Raw genomic sequence first — 15,867 nt, forward strand, 5'->3', positions numbered from 1 at the left:
ACCAGATCTCAACCCGATCGAGCATGCATTTCACTTGCTTAAGACAAAACATAAGACAGAAAGACCCACAAACAAGCAACAACTGAAGACAGCCGCAGTAAAGGCCTAGCAAAAGCATCACAAAGGAGGAAACCCAGAGTTTGGTGATGTCCATGGGTTCCAGACTTCAGGCAGTCATTGCCTGCAAAGGATTCCCTACAAAGTATTAAAAAATATTTTTGTTCAACTCCTTGAATGAAACCTGAAAGTCTACACTTCAATTGCATTTCAGTTGTTTCATTTCAAATCCAATGTGGTGGCATGCAGAGCCCAAATCCTGAAGATTGTGTCACTGTCCAAATAATTCTGGACCTAACTGTATGTGCAATAATTGGTGACTTTTTGACATCAGCGATGCTTAGTGTAAAAGGGCGTAAACCATAGTGCAAATCTACGCCAGCTCACAGCTGGCGTAGATTTCTGTTTCTGGTGTAAAAAAAACAGCAAGAGATGCACCTACTCCAGCGCTCTTTATATTAAGGCTGGTGTATGAAACGCCAGTCTTAATAAATATCACCTTACATGCTTAATTTTAGGCACTTGCCTGCAATTTGCACCCCTTATGCCAATATACAATAAAAGAACATGATCTAGAATATGATGACTTTATTTTCCAAAACCCTAAAGTACCATTTGTTTTGTTTTTCATGTGTAGTGTAGTAAAAAAGAGTAGAAAATGCAGCTCTAAATAAGCCGCCATTAATAATTGAAAGAATATTACTGACTGTAATTACATCTATCTGTCTGTCTCCTATGGGTCTGTCTGTCTACCTATCTTCTACACATATATACATGACATATGAAATTACATATTTATTAATATTTTTTCAGTGCTTCCGAAGTTTGAGCTGGTTATAAGTCCTCCCTCCTTTATTCGGGATATAAACATCTGTGAAAAAGGAAACGTCCTGGCAAGGTACAACGGTCTTGGTAATATAATGTCTCATAAATCCCCCCCTATACATTTAGTTATACCCATGACAGCCATTGCTCAATAGGGGCCTGAACCAAAGGCGTTTACTTCTGATCTCTGTGACTACATTATCTTATAATCTTATATTCTAGATATACATTTGGGAAGCCCGTAAATGGATTACTAACTATCAATATGACTGTGACGGGTGTTGGGTACTACAGACATGAGATTGGACACCAGGTGCTTAAATCCATGGAGGTAAGACTACATATTTTTTAGTATTTTCATTCTGATTTCAAACAACCATGTTCAGATTTGGTTTTGTTAAGCATTCGGGAAACAAATGCTGCTAGAAGTGTCTAGCAGTGACTTATACCCCGCTCTATATGGCAATAAACATAACCACTCAGATGATAGAAGCATTTATAAATTTATTGGGGTGTCATTGGGGGTGTCATCAAAGGCTGACGTCTTTCTTTGTGTATGGACAGCTTCAGAATTCTATTCATAAGTTGGTGATAGACAATAGATTGATGTCAGTGGAACTCTTAATTCATAGTTTTCAGAATCTTCTGAAGATCTAATGTGTAATGGAGCTGCCATGGTTTTGTTTTTTGCAGATTCCTTTGTTGTACCTTCAAATCCCCGCTCCTTCCTCCATAGATATTAACTTGTCTATAGGGTAATCGGCAGATCAGGGACCATAACCAACACACAAGCTCATTTATTTAGATTGCTCAAGATATCCTAAATTTTGGAATATACTGGGACAGCGACAATAACCAATGCCGCACAAAATAATGTGGGCTACATAGGTACATTTAAGATAGCCGTAAACACATGTAATCTGACCAATAAAAACTTCTTAACATTTTTGTAAAATGTAGCACTAATATGCCAATCATTTTATGCTATTTGTTATTGATTTTGTAATATTTTATAACATCAACAAATTTTGCAGGGTTATACTTGATTGTATATACTCACACCGGTCCTTGTCATTTACAGCAGTCCGTGTCCCTTGTTGGATTTACAGTCTAATTTCTCTTTATCAAGCACCCACACTGGCATCAATTTCTTAGAAAGCCATTTAAAGGGAACCTATCAGCGAGATCATGCTGCCCTAAATGTGGGCAGCATGGCTTACTGTTAGGTCCCACAATCCGAATGAACTAAGTTCTACTCAAGAGCACTCCTGCGTTTTAGAGGAAACATAGTTTTAACATCAGCTTGCAGTCTGTGTTATGAGCTGGACTTATGGAGAAGTAGGCGTCTCCCCTCTGGCTTCTTCCCGCCTACTTGACTATGATTGACAGGTCTCTCTATTTGTATAGACATTCTGTATCACACAGCTCATTAAGATCAGCAGACCTCTGTTAGGGCAGCATGATCTTGCTGACAGGTTCCCTTTAAACTACCAGTATACTTTTGGAATGTGGGAGAGAACCAGACTACCTGGAGAAAACTTACCGGGTAAATTAAGGTTTTAAATCTTTCTGAATGTGTGTGGGGGTTTTTTTTTTGGTTTTTTTAAAGCAACGAGTATTAATAACTAATACAATTTTATAAGATCTTGAATTTTATGTATTTTTGCATCTACATCTAGCTATATACTTTAAAGTGTAAATGCTTCCAACACCTGAAAATTCACATCAGAGAGAAAAGTTAACATTTTTGTAAACCATGATTACATTGTATGCCTTCTCTATATATGCAATATTGGATATATTAATTCAATATTTTCCAAATTTCAGATTTATGGCTCAGCAACGTTCGAGATCTGCGTTAAGGACATGATGCCAGTTGACTTCTCAGAGCATTTTCGTGGGACAGTGAATATTTGGGCCACTGTAACTGCAGTGGATGGCAGCAAACAGGTCACGTTTGATGACACCACTCCAGTTCAGAAGCAACTGATTGATATCAAATATACTAAAGATACACGCAAACAGTTTAAACCAGGCCTCCCATACCAAGGAAAAGTAAGTTATGACACAAGGATTTTAATAAATTATAAGTATTGGCTCATTTGTTGATAAATCTTAATTTCTGCAGCATTTCGTCCAAGTCCTATTTATTTTTGCTCTAAGCATATTAATTGCACAGCATTCTAAAAAAAAATAAAAAAAAATAACTATTTAAAAATAATAGAAATGTAGAAAACTAAAGTGCCTACTATTGGTTAGGTTGAAGTTACATATCCAGATGGAAGTCCTGCAGATGGAGTGACCGTGAGAATCAAGGCAGAACTTACCCCGAAAGACAATGTTTATACCAGTGAGCTTGTATCCAAGAATGGCTTAGTTGAGTTTCAGATACCATCTATCCCAACAGCAGCCCAGTATGTATGGCTTGAGGTAAGACTATATGTTTCTGTAGTGCTAGTATTATTGGTTAGCAAAACAAGCCAACATATATATTGTATATTTGGTTCTCTGTCTTTCTATGCTGCTGATCCCCGTTTTGTCTCTTTCAAAGTCAAAGGTTATAGCCATTGATGGAAAATCCACAGAAGAACAATATTTACCAAACTACTTGTCCATAAGCAGTTGGTATTCTCCGAGCAAGTGCCACCTTCTTATTCAGCCACCTGATGAACCACTGCTGGTGAGTACAGAGAGTGGACTGTCATCATTTATTAAAATAACACCATCACTTTCTGCAATGGCTTGCATTCCAGGAGAATAATACCAGAGTGGAATAAAAGATCTTACTACTTAGAACTTCCAAGGTCAAATATATAAACTTTCAAGGTCAAAGCTTATTTATGTGTGAATACTCTTTCAAAAGAAAAGTGTCAGTGTTGATCACAGCAACCATTCCGATGACATACCGGCATATTCTAATCTGCAGAGAAATGACAGCTGAAATAGGATTTGTTGCCACATCGCTTTTCCTGTAGCATTAGTTTTCATACATTATTCCCAGTGTATCTGAGCTGTACAGAAAGCAATCTGTTTGCTGTATACTAGCAACAACTAAAAAGTATATATTATCTAATTTAAGATATAATGTCATCTATATTTATTAAATATGTTCAATTGTCCCTTTAAACTGTGGTTTTTAGAGTTTCCTTTTTGTTCTTTGGAAACATATGAAGAATTTCCACTCGGAAGAGCTCATAAACAAACCGTTGCGAGTCATCTCACGTTATGCTTGCTTAGTGAAGGCAGGCTCAGCAAGAAAACATAGGGCATGCACTACCATGGATCAGAATAAAAATCAGCCCTTCTGACACCCAAGCTATGTAATGTGCTGTGTACATTTACTTGACACCCTATTAGTTTTTCAATGTTTAGGGATTAAAGCAATTTCAAGATTTAGTTGAACTAATGAGAAGGTTATCAACGCCTCCAAAGTAGACCTGCAGTTGCATATGCAGAGAGATAAAACAAAAAGTTTTTTAAAGAACATAACTAAAGCAGAAACAAATCTGCATGAGTTTTGCCGTATATTATTCTTTTTATCTCTGAATATGCAAAGGTTATCTAACCATCATTGAAAGGAATATTTAATTCAGCATTATACTTGTTCCTGGTACGATCATGAGATATATTGTTTTTTTTATTTGACTTTTTCTTGTAAACCGGCTGTTTATATTGCCTATGAAAATGTGAAAGATTTTGATGGAAGATAAAGTGCAATATGAGACTTGTCACTTGTTTTACCTCTCCTGATGGCAGGTGGGTGAGGAAGTCCTGATTGCTTTGAAGTCCACCTGTCCATGTAATTTCACTTTGCATTACGAGGTGGCATCTCGTGGAAACCTAGTGCTTTCTGGGAAACAGCCCGCAAATATCACTCTGCAGAGGGTAAAGAGATCATCATCTGTTACCTTTGACAAGGATTTCAATGAAACCGCAGAGAATGAAGCAGGTATGTTGTATTAATGTGCCAAATTGCTTATCTTCTCATTACTCTGTAAATATGAAGCCAAAGGAATTTAGTGTCATTACACATTTGTTGGAACTCACAGGTCCTTCTTTATTAAGCACACAATGCCTTCAGGTGCAAGATGATTCACTGCACCTATGGTTATGCTCCCAGAAGTGTTGCTTTTTCGCTGCTTGATTTTTATAATCCACAAGGAGAGGTCACTCCTTAGACGCCCTGCATCTACCAGATGTTTTTTTTTTACTCCAGTGCTGCTCCATTGACTTTCTGTTTTCTCCATATGGTTATGCAACAATGTAATGCACTTTTAACTCTGACATTAAACAGGCGTATGCACTGTAAAGCTCCAGTAACATATTGGGCCGTGTAAAAGGACCTTTAGGCAGTGATTCTCGCCAGAGCGCCACAGCTCCTTCACTGCAGCAACACGACTGTTCCCTTTAAGCTGTACAGCAGCGCAACTTAAAAGCTCCCCACGCTCAGGGAAAGTCTGCTCCTGCACATACTCCCTGAGCTCTCCCTTTGGAGATCAGGCAGAGCACTCGTGAAGCTCCTTGCCCAATCATAGAGCTCATCCCTCCATGCATTTAACTCCATGAATAGTGCAGAGAGGAAGCTGAATAATCAGTGTTCAGCTTCCAGCCCCAGACAGAGGAAGCTAGAGGGGAGTAGCGTGAGCGAGGGGGCACAGGGAGCAGTTTATTTTGGTGAGAGGGGACCATGGGGAGTAGTTTGTGAGATATGGGGCAATGGGAGCAGTCTGTAAGAGAGGGGGCATGGAACACAGTTTGTTTAAAAGTGGGGGCCATGGGAGCAGCCTGTGTGAGAGGAGGGCCATGGGGAGCAGTCTGCGTGAGAGGGAGCAGTCTATGCAAGAGGAGGGCATGGTGAGCATTTTGCGTAACACAGGGGGCCATGGGGAGCAGTCTATTTGAGGGGAAGAGCAGTCTGTGTGAGGAAGGGTTCATGGGGAACAGTATTTGTGAAAGGGAGGGAGCAGACTGTGTATTTTTAGTTTCAAACTTGCTGCTACAGGGACAACACTGGAGGGGTGAGTGACCCACTGGATACCAGGTATGTAACGTCAACCCATTGTCTGCCCTAGAACATGAAGGATACTGACCTTAATCCCTTCAGTGCCCTAGACCACCAGGCCTGCAAATATTACCACTTTTCTGCCCTAGACCACAGAGGTAGCTGACAATAACCCCTTTCCTTGCCCTAGGCCACCAGGGTTGCGAAGATAAATCCCTTCACTTCTCCAGACCAACAGGTTTGCAGACGTAAATCCCTTCACTGCTCTAGACCACCAGGGTTGCAGTCCTAAATCCCTTCACTGCTCTAGACCAACAGGATTGCAGTCCTAAATCCCTTCATTGCTCTAGACTACCAGGGTTGCAGTCCTAATTCCCTTCACTGCTCTAGACCACCAGAGTTGCAATCCTAAATCCCTTCACTGCGCTAGACCACCAGGGTTGCAGTCCTAAACTGCTTCACTGCTCTAGACCACCAGAATTGCAGACATAAATCCCTTCACTGCTCTAGACCACCAGAGTTGTAGTCATAAACTGCTTCACTGCTCTAGACCACCAGAGTTGCAGACATAAATCCCTTCACTGCTCTAGACCACCAGGGTTGTAGTCATAAACCGCTTCACTGCTCTAGACCACCAGAGTTGCAGACATAAATCCCTTCAGTGCTCTAGACCACCAGAGTTGCAGACATAAATCCCTTCACTGCTCTAGACCACCAGAGTTTCAGACATAAATCCCTTCACTGCTCTAGACCACCAGAGTTGTAGACCTAAATCCCTTCACTGCTCTAGACTACCAGGGTTGCAGACATAAATCCCTACACTGCTCTAGACCATCAGGGTTGCAGACATGAATCCCTTCACTACTCTAGACCACCAGGGTTGCAGTCATGAATTCCTTCACTGCTCTAGACCACCAGGGTTGCAGACACGAATCCCTTCACTGCTCTAGACCACCAGGGTTGCAGTCATAAACCCCTTCACTGCTCTAGACTACCAGGGTTGCAGTCATGAATCCCTTCACTGCTCTAGACCACCAGGGTTGCAGTCATGAATCCATTCACTGCCCTAGACCACCATGGTTGCAGACATAAATCCCTTCACTGCTCTAGACCACCAGGGCTGCAGACATGAATCCCTTCACTGCTCTAGACCACCAGGGTTGCAGTCATAAACCCCTTCACTGCTCTAGACTACCAGGGTTGCAGTCATGAATCCCTTCACTGCTCTAGACTACCAGGGTTGCAGTCATGAATCCCTTTACTGCTCTAGATCACCAGGGTTGCAGTCATGAATCCCTTCACTGCTCTAGACCACCGGGGTTGCAGACATAAATCCTTTCACTGCTCTAGACCACCAGGATTGTAGCCATAAATCCCTTCACTGCTCTAGACTACCAGGGTTGTTTACATTAATCCCTTCTCTATCTTAGACCCTAGGGGTGTTGCCATTACCCATTAACTACCCCAGCTAATTATGGCTAATTATCTGGTACTATAAAGCAATATTTATTTGCCGCTGTCTCGGATTGCCGGTTTAGAGGGAACGGTCCCCACGTTTCTAACTTCCCCGCTTACTAGCTACAAAGACTTAGAGGGAACATTGGTAACAACACACGTGTTGTTGCTGTGTCTGATACTATAGCTCAACTCTGTGCATTTGAAGAAGCAGGCAAAGCTGCATGTGCATGGGCTGCAGTGAACCTATTCCACAATTAGGTAAAATGATTTAGGCTGAATAGCCTGAGCTCTCACAAGGTTTTTCAAATGTGGTCTACATTCCAAAAGATCCTTTCTTCTGATCCATTCCAATAACACGCTTGTTTTTCCATTTGCTGTCATTAGGCTTTGCTGTTTGTATTACATTTCTATCATCAGGACATGATGTTTTGCTCGGTTGTTATGTAATGTTCATTAGAAATGCTTTAGCTGCTATGATTTCTTCCAGCTTCAACTGATCTCTCATCTAGTGACTCTGAGGTGTGGATGACGCATGTTCTCTTCCCTGTAACTCATACTATGGCCCCTCTGAGCCGCTTGTTGGTTTATTATGTAAGGGAGAATGGAGAAGGGGTTACTGACAGCACCCAGATTCGGGTAAAACCATCTTTTGAGAACCAGGTAATTTTAAAGACGGTTTGTAATTCTATATCCTCTACCTTATGGGGGGGGGGGCTATCCCCAGTAAAATCTATACTTACCAGTATCTATTGCTGAAATATAAAGGGCCCTCTTGCATGTATTCTCTATTCGTATTAAAAGCCAATAGCGTGTCAGATGTATAGTCTATAAAAAAAAAAATGTACAGAAGTGAAATTGTATATTGGTTTTCTGAAAGCGGAAATCTATGTTAAATTACACAAAAACTGTAAAAATACATATTACTCCCTAGTTTTACAAGTTGTTACAAGTTTATTATATACTCAGCCATGAGCATTTTTCACAGATACATACATGTATAATCCATCCTTGTATATAAATGGTTCATTTAGTCATTGTAGTCTGACAATCAAAGTATTTGTAAACGGCAGGGCAGAGTGCATTGAATGTTGGAAAAGCGGCCTACTCATAGGTACAGTCTAAGACTATATAAGCGCTTGCTTAACAGGATATCATACTCTTTATAATACTTTTATTTTTATCAACTCTTTCTATTCTTTATGCTAAATTAAAAAAAATATTGAATGTTTTTTTTTTTCACATATTCACTCACTTCCATTTTCTGTACAGGTCTCTGTGGCCCTTTCCTCCAATGACTCTAAACCGGGTGATGTGATAGATATTAAAGTGAAAGCTACCAGAGGAAGCTGTGTATGTGTGTCCACTGTGGATAAGAGTCTGTATCTCTTGCGCAATGGTTTTCAAATAACTCCTGAACAGGTTAGTAGACATGGTTGGGTTTAATTTGCTTAAAGGGGTTGTCAGGTTTTAGCAAATTAATGTTATTTTATATAATTAAAAGTTATACAATTTTCCAATATACTTTCTGTATTAATTCCTCATGGTTTTCAATATCTCTGCTTGCTGTTATTCAGTAGGTACATTCATTGTTTGCTTCCAGTGGATAAAATTCTGTCCATGGTCATGTTATACAAAAAAAAACAAAAAACATTCAATTCCTGAAACTGGACAACCCCTAAATAAGCAAACTGGGACATCTGTATCTAGAAGCATTTTTTTTCTCTCTGTAAAAATGAAATAACAATTTTTATAACTTGAAGTAAAAGATAAGAATACGGATTTTCAGAATTTACCTGTAGTAGCACCTAAGAATGTATGACACTATTAAAAATGTCAGCTTCTCTCATTTATATCTTCCTGATAAATTGTACTTGCACATTACATGTATAAACTATATCTGATTCCATTGCTGTATTTTTGAAGCAAAAATTATTTTTTATTAAACATCACATTGGATTAGACCCAGACAGAAGTTACTAGCGTGTAGGGATACGTTATCATGTATATAAATGGTGCTTTATAGAATATGTAGAATAAGAGAAACTCCAGCAGATGCAACCAACCATTACCAGCAACCCTTAAAGGGGTTTTCCCATGAGAGACATTTATCACCTATCCATAGAATATGTCATAAATGTCAGATAGATGCGGGTCCCACCTCTGGGACCTGCACCTATCTCTAGAACGGGGCCCCCTAAACCCTGTTTAGCCGCTCTGTGTTGTGGCTGAGTGACGTGAATTCCGACCATAAAAAAGGTTATATGGTCGTGAGTTACGAAAACAGTACAGCTTGTTGAGCTACGCTGTTTCCATAACTCCTATAGTAGTGAATGGCCGTTATGGAAGCGATGTAGCATGCGAGCTACGCCTTTTCCTTAACTACCATTCAATTCTATGGAGCTTAGGGAAACAGCATAGCTCAGCGAGTTACGCTGTTTTTGTAACTCACGACCATATAACCTTTTTTATGGTCGGAATTCACTTCATTCAGCAGCAACACAGAGCGGCTAAACAGGGTTTAGGGGGCCCCGTTCTGGAGATAGGTGCAGGTCCCAGAGGTGGGACCCGCATCTATCTGATATTTATTACATATTCTATGGATATCATAAACAACGCAAAAGTTTGAACAGCACAGTCCAACAAAATGAAAGAAAATGTGTATACAGGTACAAGAACGCCTGTGACTGCAAACTTATACAGCACACAATAAAATGACGACAGCACACTGCGAAGACTAATGTCACCTAAGCCACTAAATATAAATAAATATGCATTACTGCTAAATCTACTTACTATAGGGAGGTTCTTAGTGCACATTTTGATCAAATTTTGTTTGCCCAACTGCCACGACAAGGCGTCCTGTATAGGTCGGAACCTACTCTGCAAACACAATTTGATCAAAATATGCGCTAAGAACCTCCCTATTGTAAGTAGATTTAGCAGTAATGCATATTTATTTATATTTAGTGGCTTAGGGGACATTAGTGTTCGCAGTGTGCTGTCGTCATTTCTTTGTGAGCTATATCCTGTGGATATGTCATAAATGTCCTTCATGGGAAAACCCCTTTAACCTAGCCTAAATTATGAGTGTTCTATTTTCCCCGCAAGCAACCTCTAATTAACCTTTTAATAGAGAGGAATTTGGTTTCTGTCCACTATCTTGATTGTAGGAATCACTGTCAGGCAGTAGCATTGGTAACTGCATGTCCCATGATGCCTTGCCAAGGCAGTACATAGGGAGGTATGGTCAGATCACATCTGTCAGAATCTATATTTATATAGAGAATTCCAAATTGTGAGAATGATGCAGGAAAGCCACTGATGCAGATCTAAGGCATAGGAAGAGACCCAGTACCCCGAGCAGCGTCCATCGATGTCAATAGCAGTGCACAAACTCCAGTCCTCTGCAAGGAGGGGGAGAGATGGTTGAATGGCTGGCAATATGCTTACATCAAAACTGTAGAAGATTCAGTGACGACAGCAGAATACACAGGGCTATGCAGATTTATGTTTGTCACCCAGTGCATTCCTAGATTGTTGCTATGCAATGACCTTGGCATATTCTACCTAATATTTTCTCATTCAAAAACCCATAAGAACAGCAGTGGCATTCGACATCATGATTATAGTAAAAAAAATCATATGGGAAACTATGAAACTCATTTATTTAACTTATATATTTTGGCTACTACAGATATTCCAAGAACTAGCATCCTTTGATGTCTCTGATGCTTTTGGGACAGGGAAGGAAGAAGGACATTTTTGGTGGCCGGGACTGGGTTCCCAGAGGAGGCGGCGTTCGTCAGTATTTCCTTGGCATTGGGACATCACTAAAGATGCACGCTTTGCGTTTACAGTAAGTGGGTAACCCAAAAATTCAAAATTTCAGTAAAGGATTGTGGCAGCTTTATTATTAGTGCTTATTAATAGTAAGACCAACAAAAGAGATTCGTGAACTGGCTGCTGAGTAGCAGATAGAATTAGTGCACGATTATAACCCATAATGTGCAACAATATCAGGATCACTTTGCCTATATTGTCTACAATTCATACTGCAAAATAGATGTACTGTATAAAGACAAACTTGTATTATTCACCATCTATATGCTTTGGTTTAGAATTCTGATCGATGGACCTCAATGTGATGAAAGTTATTTGTTTAGTGCTTTTCTTGACTTTTAAATTAGAATTCCACATATGCATAAACCACTTGCATCAATAATTTCTAATGCATTATGTCTGCTTTATTGGTCCAACTAGAAAAGTCTACGTTTCATAAATTGTCAAGCTGTATTAATCCAGGTAATACTATATTGTGTCCATTGGGTTAATTTCACAGGAGACAGGATTGGTTGTAATGACAGATATCGTCAGTCTAAATCACCGGCAGAGTGATGGTATGTACACAGATGAAGCAGTTCCAGCTTTCCAGCCACACACGGGAACATTGATTGCGTCTTCCCATCCCAGAATTACTCCTCGGTGAGATAACACAATCTCAAGCACTGTACCGTCTACCAAATATTTCTACTTTTTTTTACGCTTAAAGGGGTTGTCCAGTCACAAGAAATTGATGGCCTATGCTCAAAAAGGGAAAGCAGCGCTAGTACGAGTGTGGGGCCCCTTCAATACAGCTGATTGGCGGATGTGCCGAGATTTGGAACCCCACCGATCAGATATTGATTGCCTATCCTGACGATTGGCCATCAATTTCTTATAACTGGACAACCGCTTTATTAAGCATGCTATAATTTTGGACTATTAGTGTCTATGTACTCAAATTTTTGGCCCCATTCACATCACATTTTTGGCTTACGTTTAGCTTATATGGCGGGAAATGCTCTAGACTTATACGTTACTCTAACAGTTTCATCCATCACCAATAGACTATAATGGTATACGTCAAAGATATACCTCATTAAAAGAGTCATGAGACTTCATGACATATGTGTTTAGTCACAGGCCGCCACTATTAAGCATCCGTCACAGGCATCTGTCACCCATAGTCTCTATGGTATCTGTTTAACGTATACATGTCATTGCCACTGAAAAGCCCATAACATACACTACCGTTCAAAAGTTTGGGGTCACCCAGACAATTTTGTGTTTTCCATGAAAACTTATATTTATCAAATGAGTTGCAAAATGACTAGATAATATAGTCAAGACATTGACAAGGTTAGAAATAATGATTTTTATTTGAAATAATAATTTTCTCCTTCAAACTTTGCTTTCCTCAAAGAATTCTCCATTTGCGGCAATTACAGCATTGCAGACCTTTGGCATTCTAGCTATTAATTTGCTGAGGTAATCGGGAGAAATTTCACCCCATGCTTCCAGAAGCCCCTCCCACAAGTTGGATTGGCTTGATGGGCACTTCTTGCGTACCATACGGTCAAGCTGCTCCCACAACAGCTCTATGGGGTTGAGATCTGGTGACTGCGCTGGCCACTCCATTACAGATAGAATACCAGCTGCCTGCTTCTTCCCTAAATAGTTCTTGCATAATTTGGAGGTGTGTTTTGGGTCATTGTCCTGTTATAGGATGAAATTGGCTCCAATCAAGCGCTGTCCACAGGGTATGGCATGGCGTTGCAAAATGGAGTGATAGCCCTCCTTATTCAAAATCCCTTTTACCTTGTACAAATCTCCCACTTTACCAGTACCAAAGCAACCCCAGACCATCACATTACTTCCACCATGCTTGACAGATGGCGTCAGGCACTCTTCCAGCATCTTTTCAGTTGTTCTGCGTCTCACAAATGTTCTTCTGTGTGATCCAAACACCTCAAACTTCGATTCGTCTATCCATAACACTTTTTTCCAATCTTCCTCTGTCCAATGTCTGTGTGCTTTTGCCCATATTAATCTTTTCCTTTTATTAGCCAGTCTCAGATATGGCTTTTTCTTTGCAACTCTGCCCTGAAGGCCAGCATCCCGGAGTCGCCTCTTCACTGTAGACGTTGACACTGGCGTTTTGCGGGTACTATTTAATGAAGCTGCCAGTTGAGGATCTGTGAGGCGTCTATTTCTCAAACTAGAGACTCTAATGTACTTGTCTTGTTGCTCAGTTGTGCAGCGGGGCCTCCCACTTCTCTTTCTACTCTGGTTAGAGCCTGTTTGTGCTGTCCTCTGAAGGGAGTAGTACACACTGTTGTAGGAAATCTTCAGTTTCTTGGCAATTTCTCGCATGGAATAGCCTTCATTTCTAAGAACAAGAATAGACTGTCGAGTTTCACATGAAAGCTCTCTTTTTCTAGCCATTTTGAGAGTTTAATCGAACCCGCAAATGTAATGCTCCAGATTCTCAACTAGCTCAAAGGAAGGTTAGTTTTATAGCTTCTCTAAACAGCAAAACTGTTTACAGCGGTGCTAACATAATTGCACAAGGGTTTTCAAGTGTTTTCTAATCATCTATTAGCCTTCTAACACAGTTAGCAAACACAATGTACCATTAGAACACTGGAGTGATGGTTGCTGGAATTGGGCCTCTATACACCTATGTAGATATTGCATTAAAAACCAGACGTTTGCAGCTAGAATAGTCATTTAGCACATTAACAATGTATACAGTGTATTTCTGATTGATTTAATGTTATCTTCATTGAAAAAAACTGTTCTTTTCTTGCAAAAATAAGGACATATCTAAGTGACCCTAATCTTTTGAACGGTAGTGTATACGTCAAATGGATGCCTGTGGCGTATGCCATACAGTGGTATACATCACCCATAGCATCACACGTGGTATACCGTTTTACGGGATCCCGTTGTATGTTATAGAGTAGTCTTTCCAGATGGGCACGCTAAACATAAGGCAAAAATTAGATGTGAATGGGGCCTAGGTTTGCTTTTGAATACATTTTTACAGTTTCGATGTAAACGACTTTTAAAGTTTGAGTAACTTTGGAAAATATATTTAGAGGTGAACCAGCAATCACTGGTGTTCCTATAGTAATTATATGACTGTTGTCTTTGTTTTTGTTTTGTTTTTTCCATAGATTTGAGAAAAGAAAAAGGACATTCTTTCCTGAAACCTGGGTCTGGCACTGCTTCAATGTCAGGTAATTTCAAAGGCATCAGACTTTACAGATCATCCAGCAGAATTGGTCAGAAATAACCCGTTATCATCTTTAGATTATAATGTTGCACATTTGTTTTAGTGGGCTTAGGCCTTATTTACACGAACGTGTTAAACGTCCGTGGGACGGCCCTTGAAATAGCGGCCGTCCCACGGACCTATTTAATTCAATGTGGCCGTTTACACAGCCGTTGTTTCAACGGACCGTGTGAGGGGTCCGTGAGAAAATAGGACATGTCCTATCTTTTCACGCATCCCTCCATAGACTTATCTGTGGGGGATGCGAGACATCGCGTCCCGCAGTGCCGAGCACGGGTGCACCTCGGACGTGAAAAACTATAGTTTTTCACGTCCGAGTTGCGCAACGCTTGTAAATAAGGCCTTATTCACCATTGTTGTAATTTGATATCTGGAAGAAAGTAAATATGAGACGATTTTCTTTATTTTATTTTTATTGATGTAAAACTTGGTATTTATCATTGTGATATATCCTGTCACTTGGAAATTGTTTTAATTAGGTTTTTTACTGTTCATTCTAAAAAATGTTTTAGACATTAAACAAGATAGTGTTGTTACTTGGTTTTTAAAAGATATTCGCAAACATTGGATTTATTTTTTGAATTAGGCTATAAATCTACAGTATTTCAGAAGGGTATTATGGTTTTAGCAAATAAAGCTTATTTATTGTATCTATATAAAAAGTCTACTTTCCATATCAATTCCTTAGAATTTTCAAGATCTCTGCTTGCAATCATTCAATGGGAACCTTTATTATTCATGACTAGTGTTAAAAAAAATTGTCCTGAGACACATCTCTGATAACTGAACTGTAACAAATCGTGTGTGACCATAATGTAACCAGGGCAATTTTTAGGCACTAGATCCCATTGAATAACTGCTGGTGAGATATTTAAAATCACAAGGAAATAAAATACAATTTTTATTTTTAGAAAATTGTGTAATTTTTCAATATATATACGATAATTAACCCCTTCACTACTGCCATACGGCTATATACGTTCCAACTGCAGAAGCCCCGTGCAGTTGTCACGTATATAGACCTTAACAGCCTGGAATGGGGTTTAATGAGTGCAGTGCTGCTTCAGTGTGAGCAGCGCTGCACTCTTATATCGTCCGGGGCTTTGAGAGCCCCGGAATACACCCCTCACTGAAGATAGCGCCACACACAACCCCCGGTAGGTAGCTCAAAACCCTCTCTAGATAGCGCCACCTAAGCTCCCTCCAACATCGGAATCCCCGGCCAGCGCTGAGGATAGTGCCACCCCCCCTGCAGATAGCAACCCCCCCTGCTGTAGATAGCATCGCACCCCACACTGTAGATAGCACCACCTGAACTCACTCTAGGAGCGGAATCCTGGTGTAAGAACGCACTGGCCGGGCATTCCACTTCTAGACAGCCCCTGACGTCACTGTCCATATGAACAGT

The 15,867-nt window shown here is 40.2% G+C and overlaps 1 protein-coding gene across 1 annotated transcript in view; it reads left to right on the top strand.

Annotated features, from left to right (window-relative positions):
• Positions 1 to 15,867, top strand: part of CPAMD8 (C3 and PZP like alpha-2-macroglobulin domain containing 8) — a 112,045-nt gene that overhangs the window by 65,423 nt on the left and 30,755 nt on the right. Inside the window, exons 9-19 of the mRNA XM_075825316.1 lie at positions 871 to 955; positions 1,105 to 1,213; positions 2,710 to 2,937; positions 3,142 to 3,312; positions 3,434 to 3,562; positions 4,639 to 4,831; positions 7,830 to 8,002; positions 8,612 to 8,761; positions 11,037 to 11,198; positions 11,682 to 11,824; positions 14,341 to 14,403. Of these exons, the coding sequence (XP_075681431.1) occupies positions 871 to 955; positions 1,105 to 1,213; positions 2,710 to 2,937; positions 3,142 to 3,312; positions 3,434 to 3,562; positions 4,639 to 4,831; positions 7,830 to 8,002; positions 8,612 to 8,761; positions 11,037 to 11,198; positions 11,682 to 11,824; positions 14,341 to 14,403 (1,606 nt within the window). The remainder of the gene's footprint in view (positions 1 to 870; positions 956 to 1,104; positions 1,214 to 2,709; positions 2,938 to 3,141; positions 3,313 to 3,433; positions 3,563 to 4,638; positions 4,832 to 7,829; positions 8,003 to 8,611; positions 8,762 to 11,036; positions 11,199 to 11,681; positions 11,825 to 14,340; positions 14,404 to 15,867) is intronic.

This window comes from Rhinoderma darwinii, chromosome 1 (genome assembly GCF_050947455.1).
Source record: "Rhinoderma darwinii isolate aRhiDar2 chromosome 1, aRhiDar2.hap1, whole genome shotgun sequence".
Classification (NCBI taxonomy): Eukaryota; Metazoa; Chordata; class Amphibia; order Anura; family Rhinodermatidae; genus Rhinoderma; species Rhinoderma darwinii.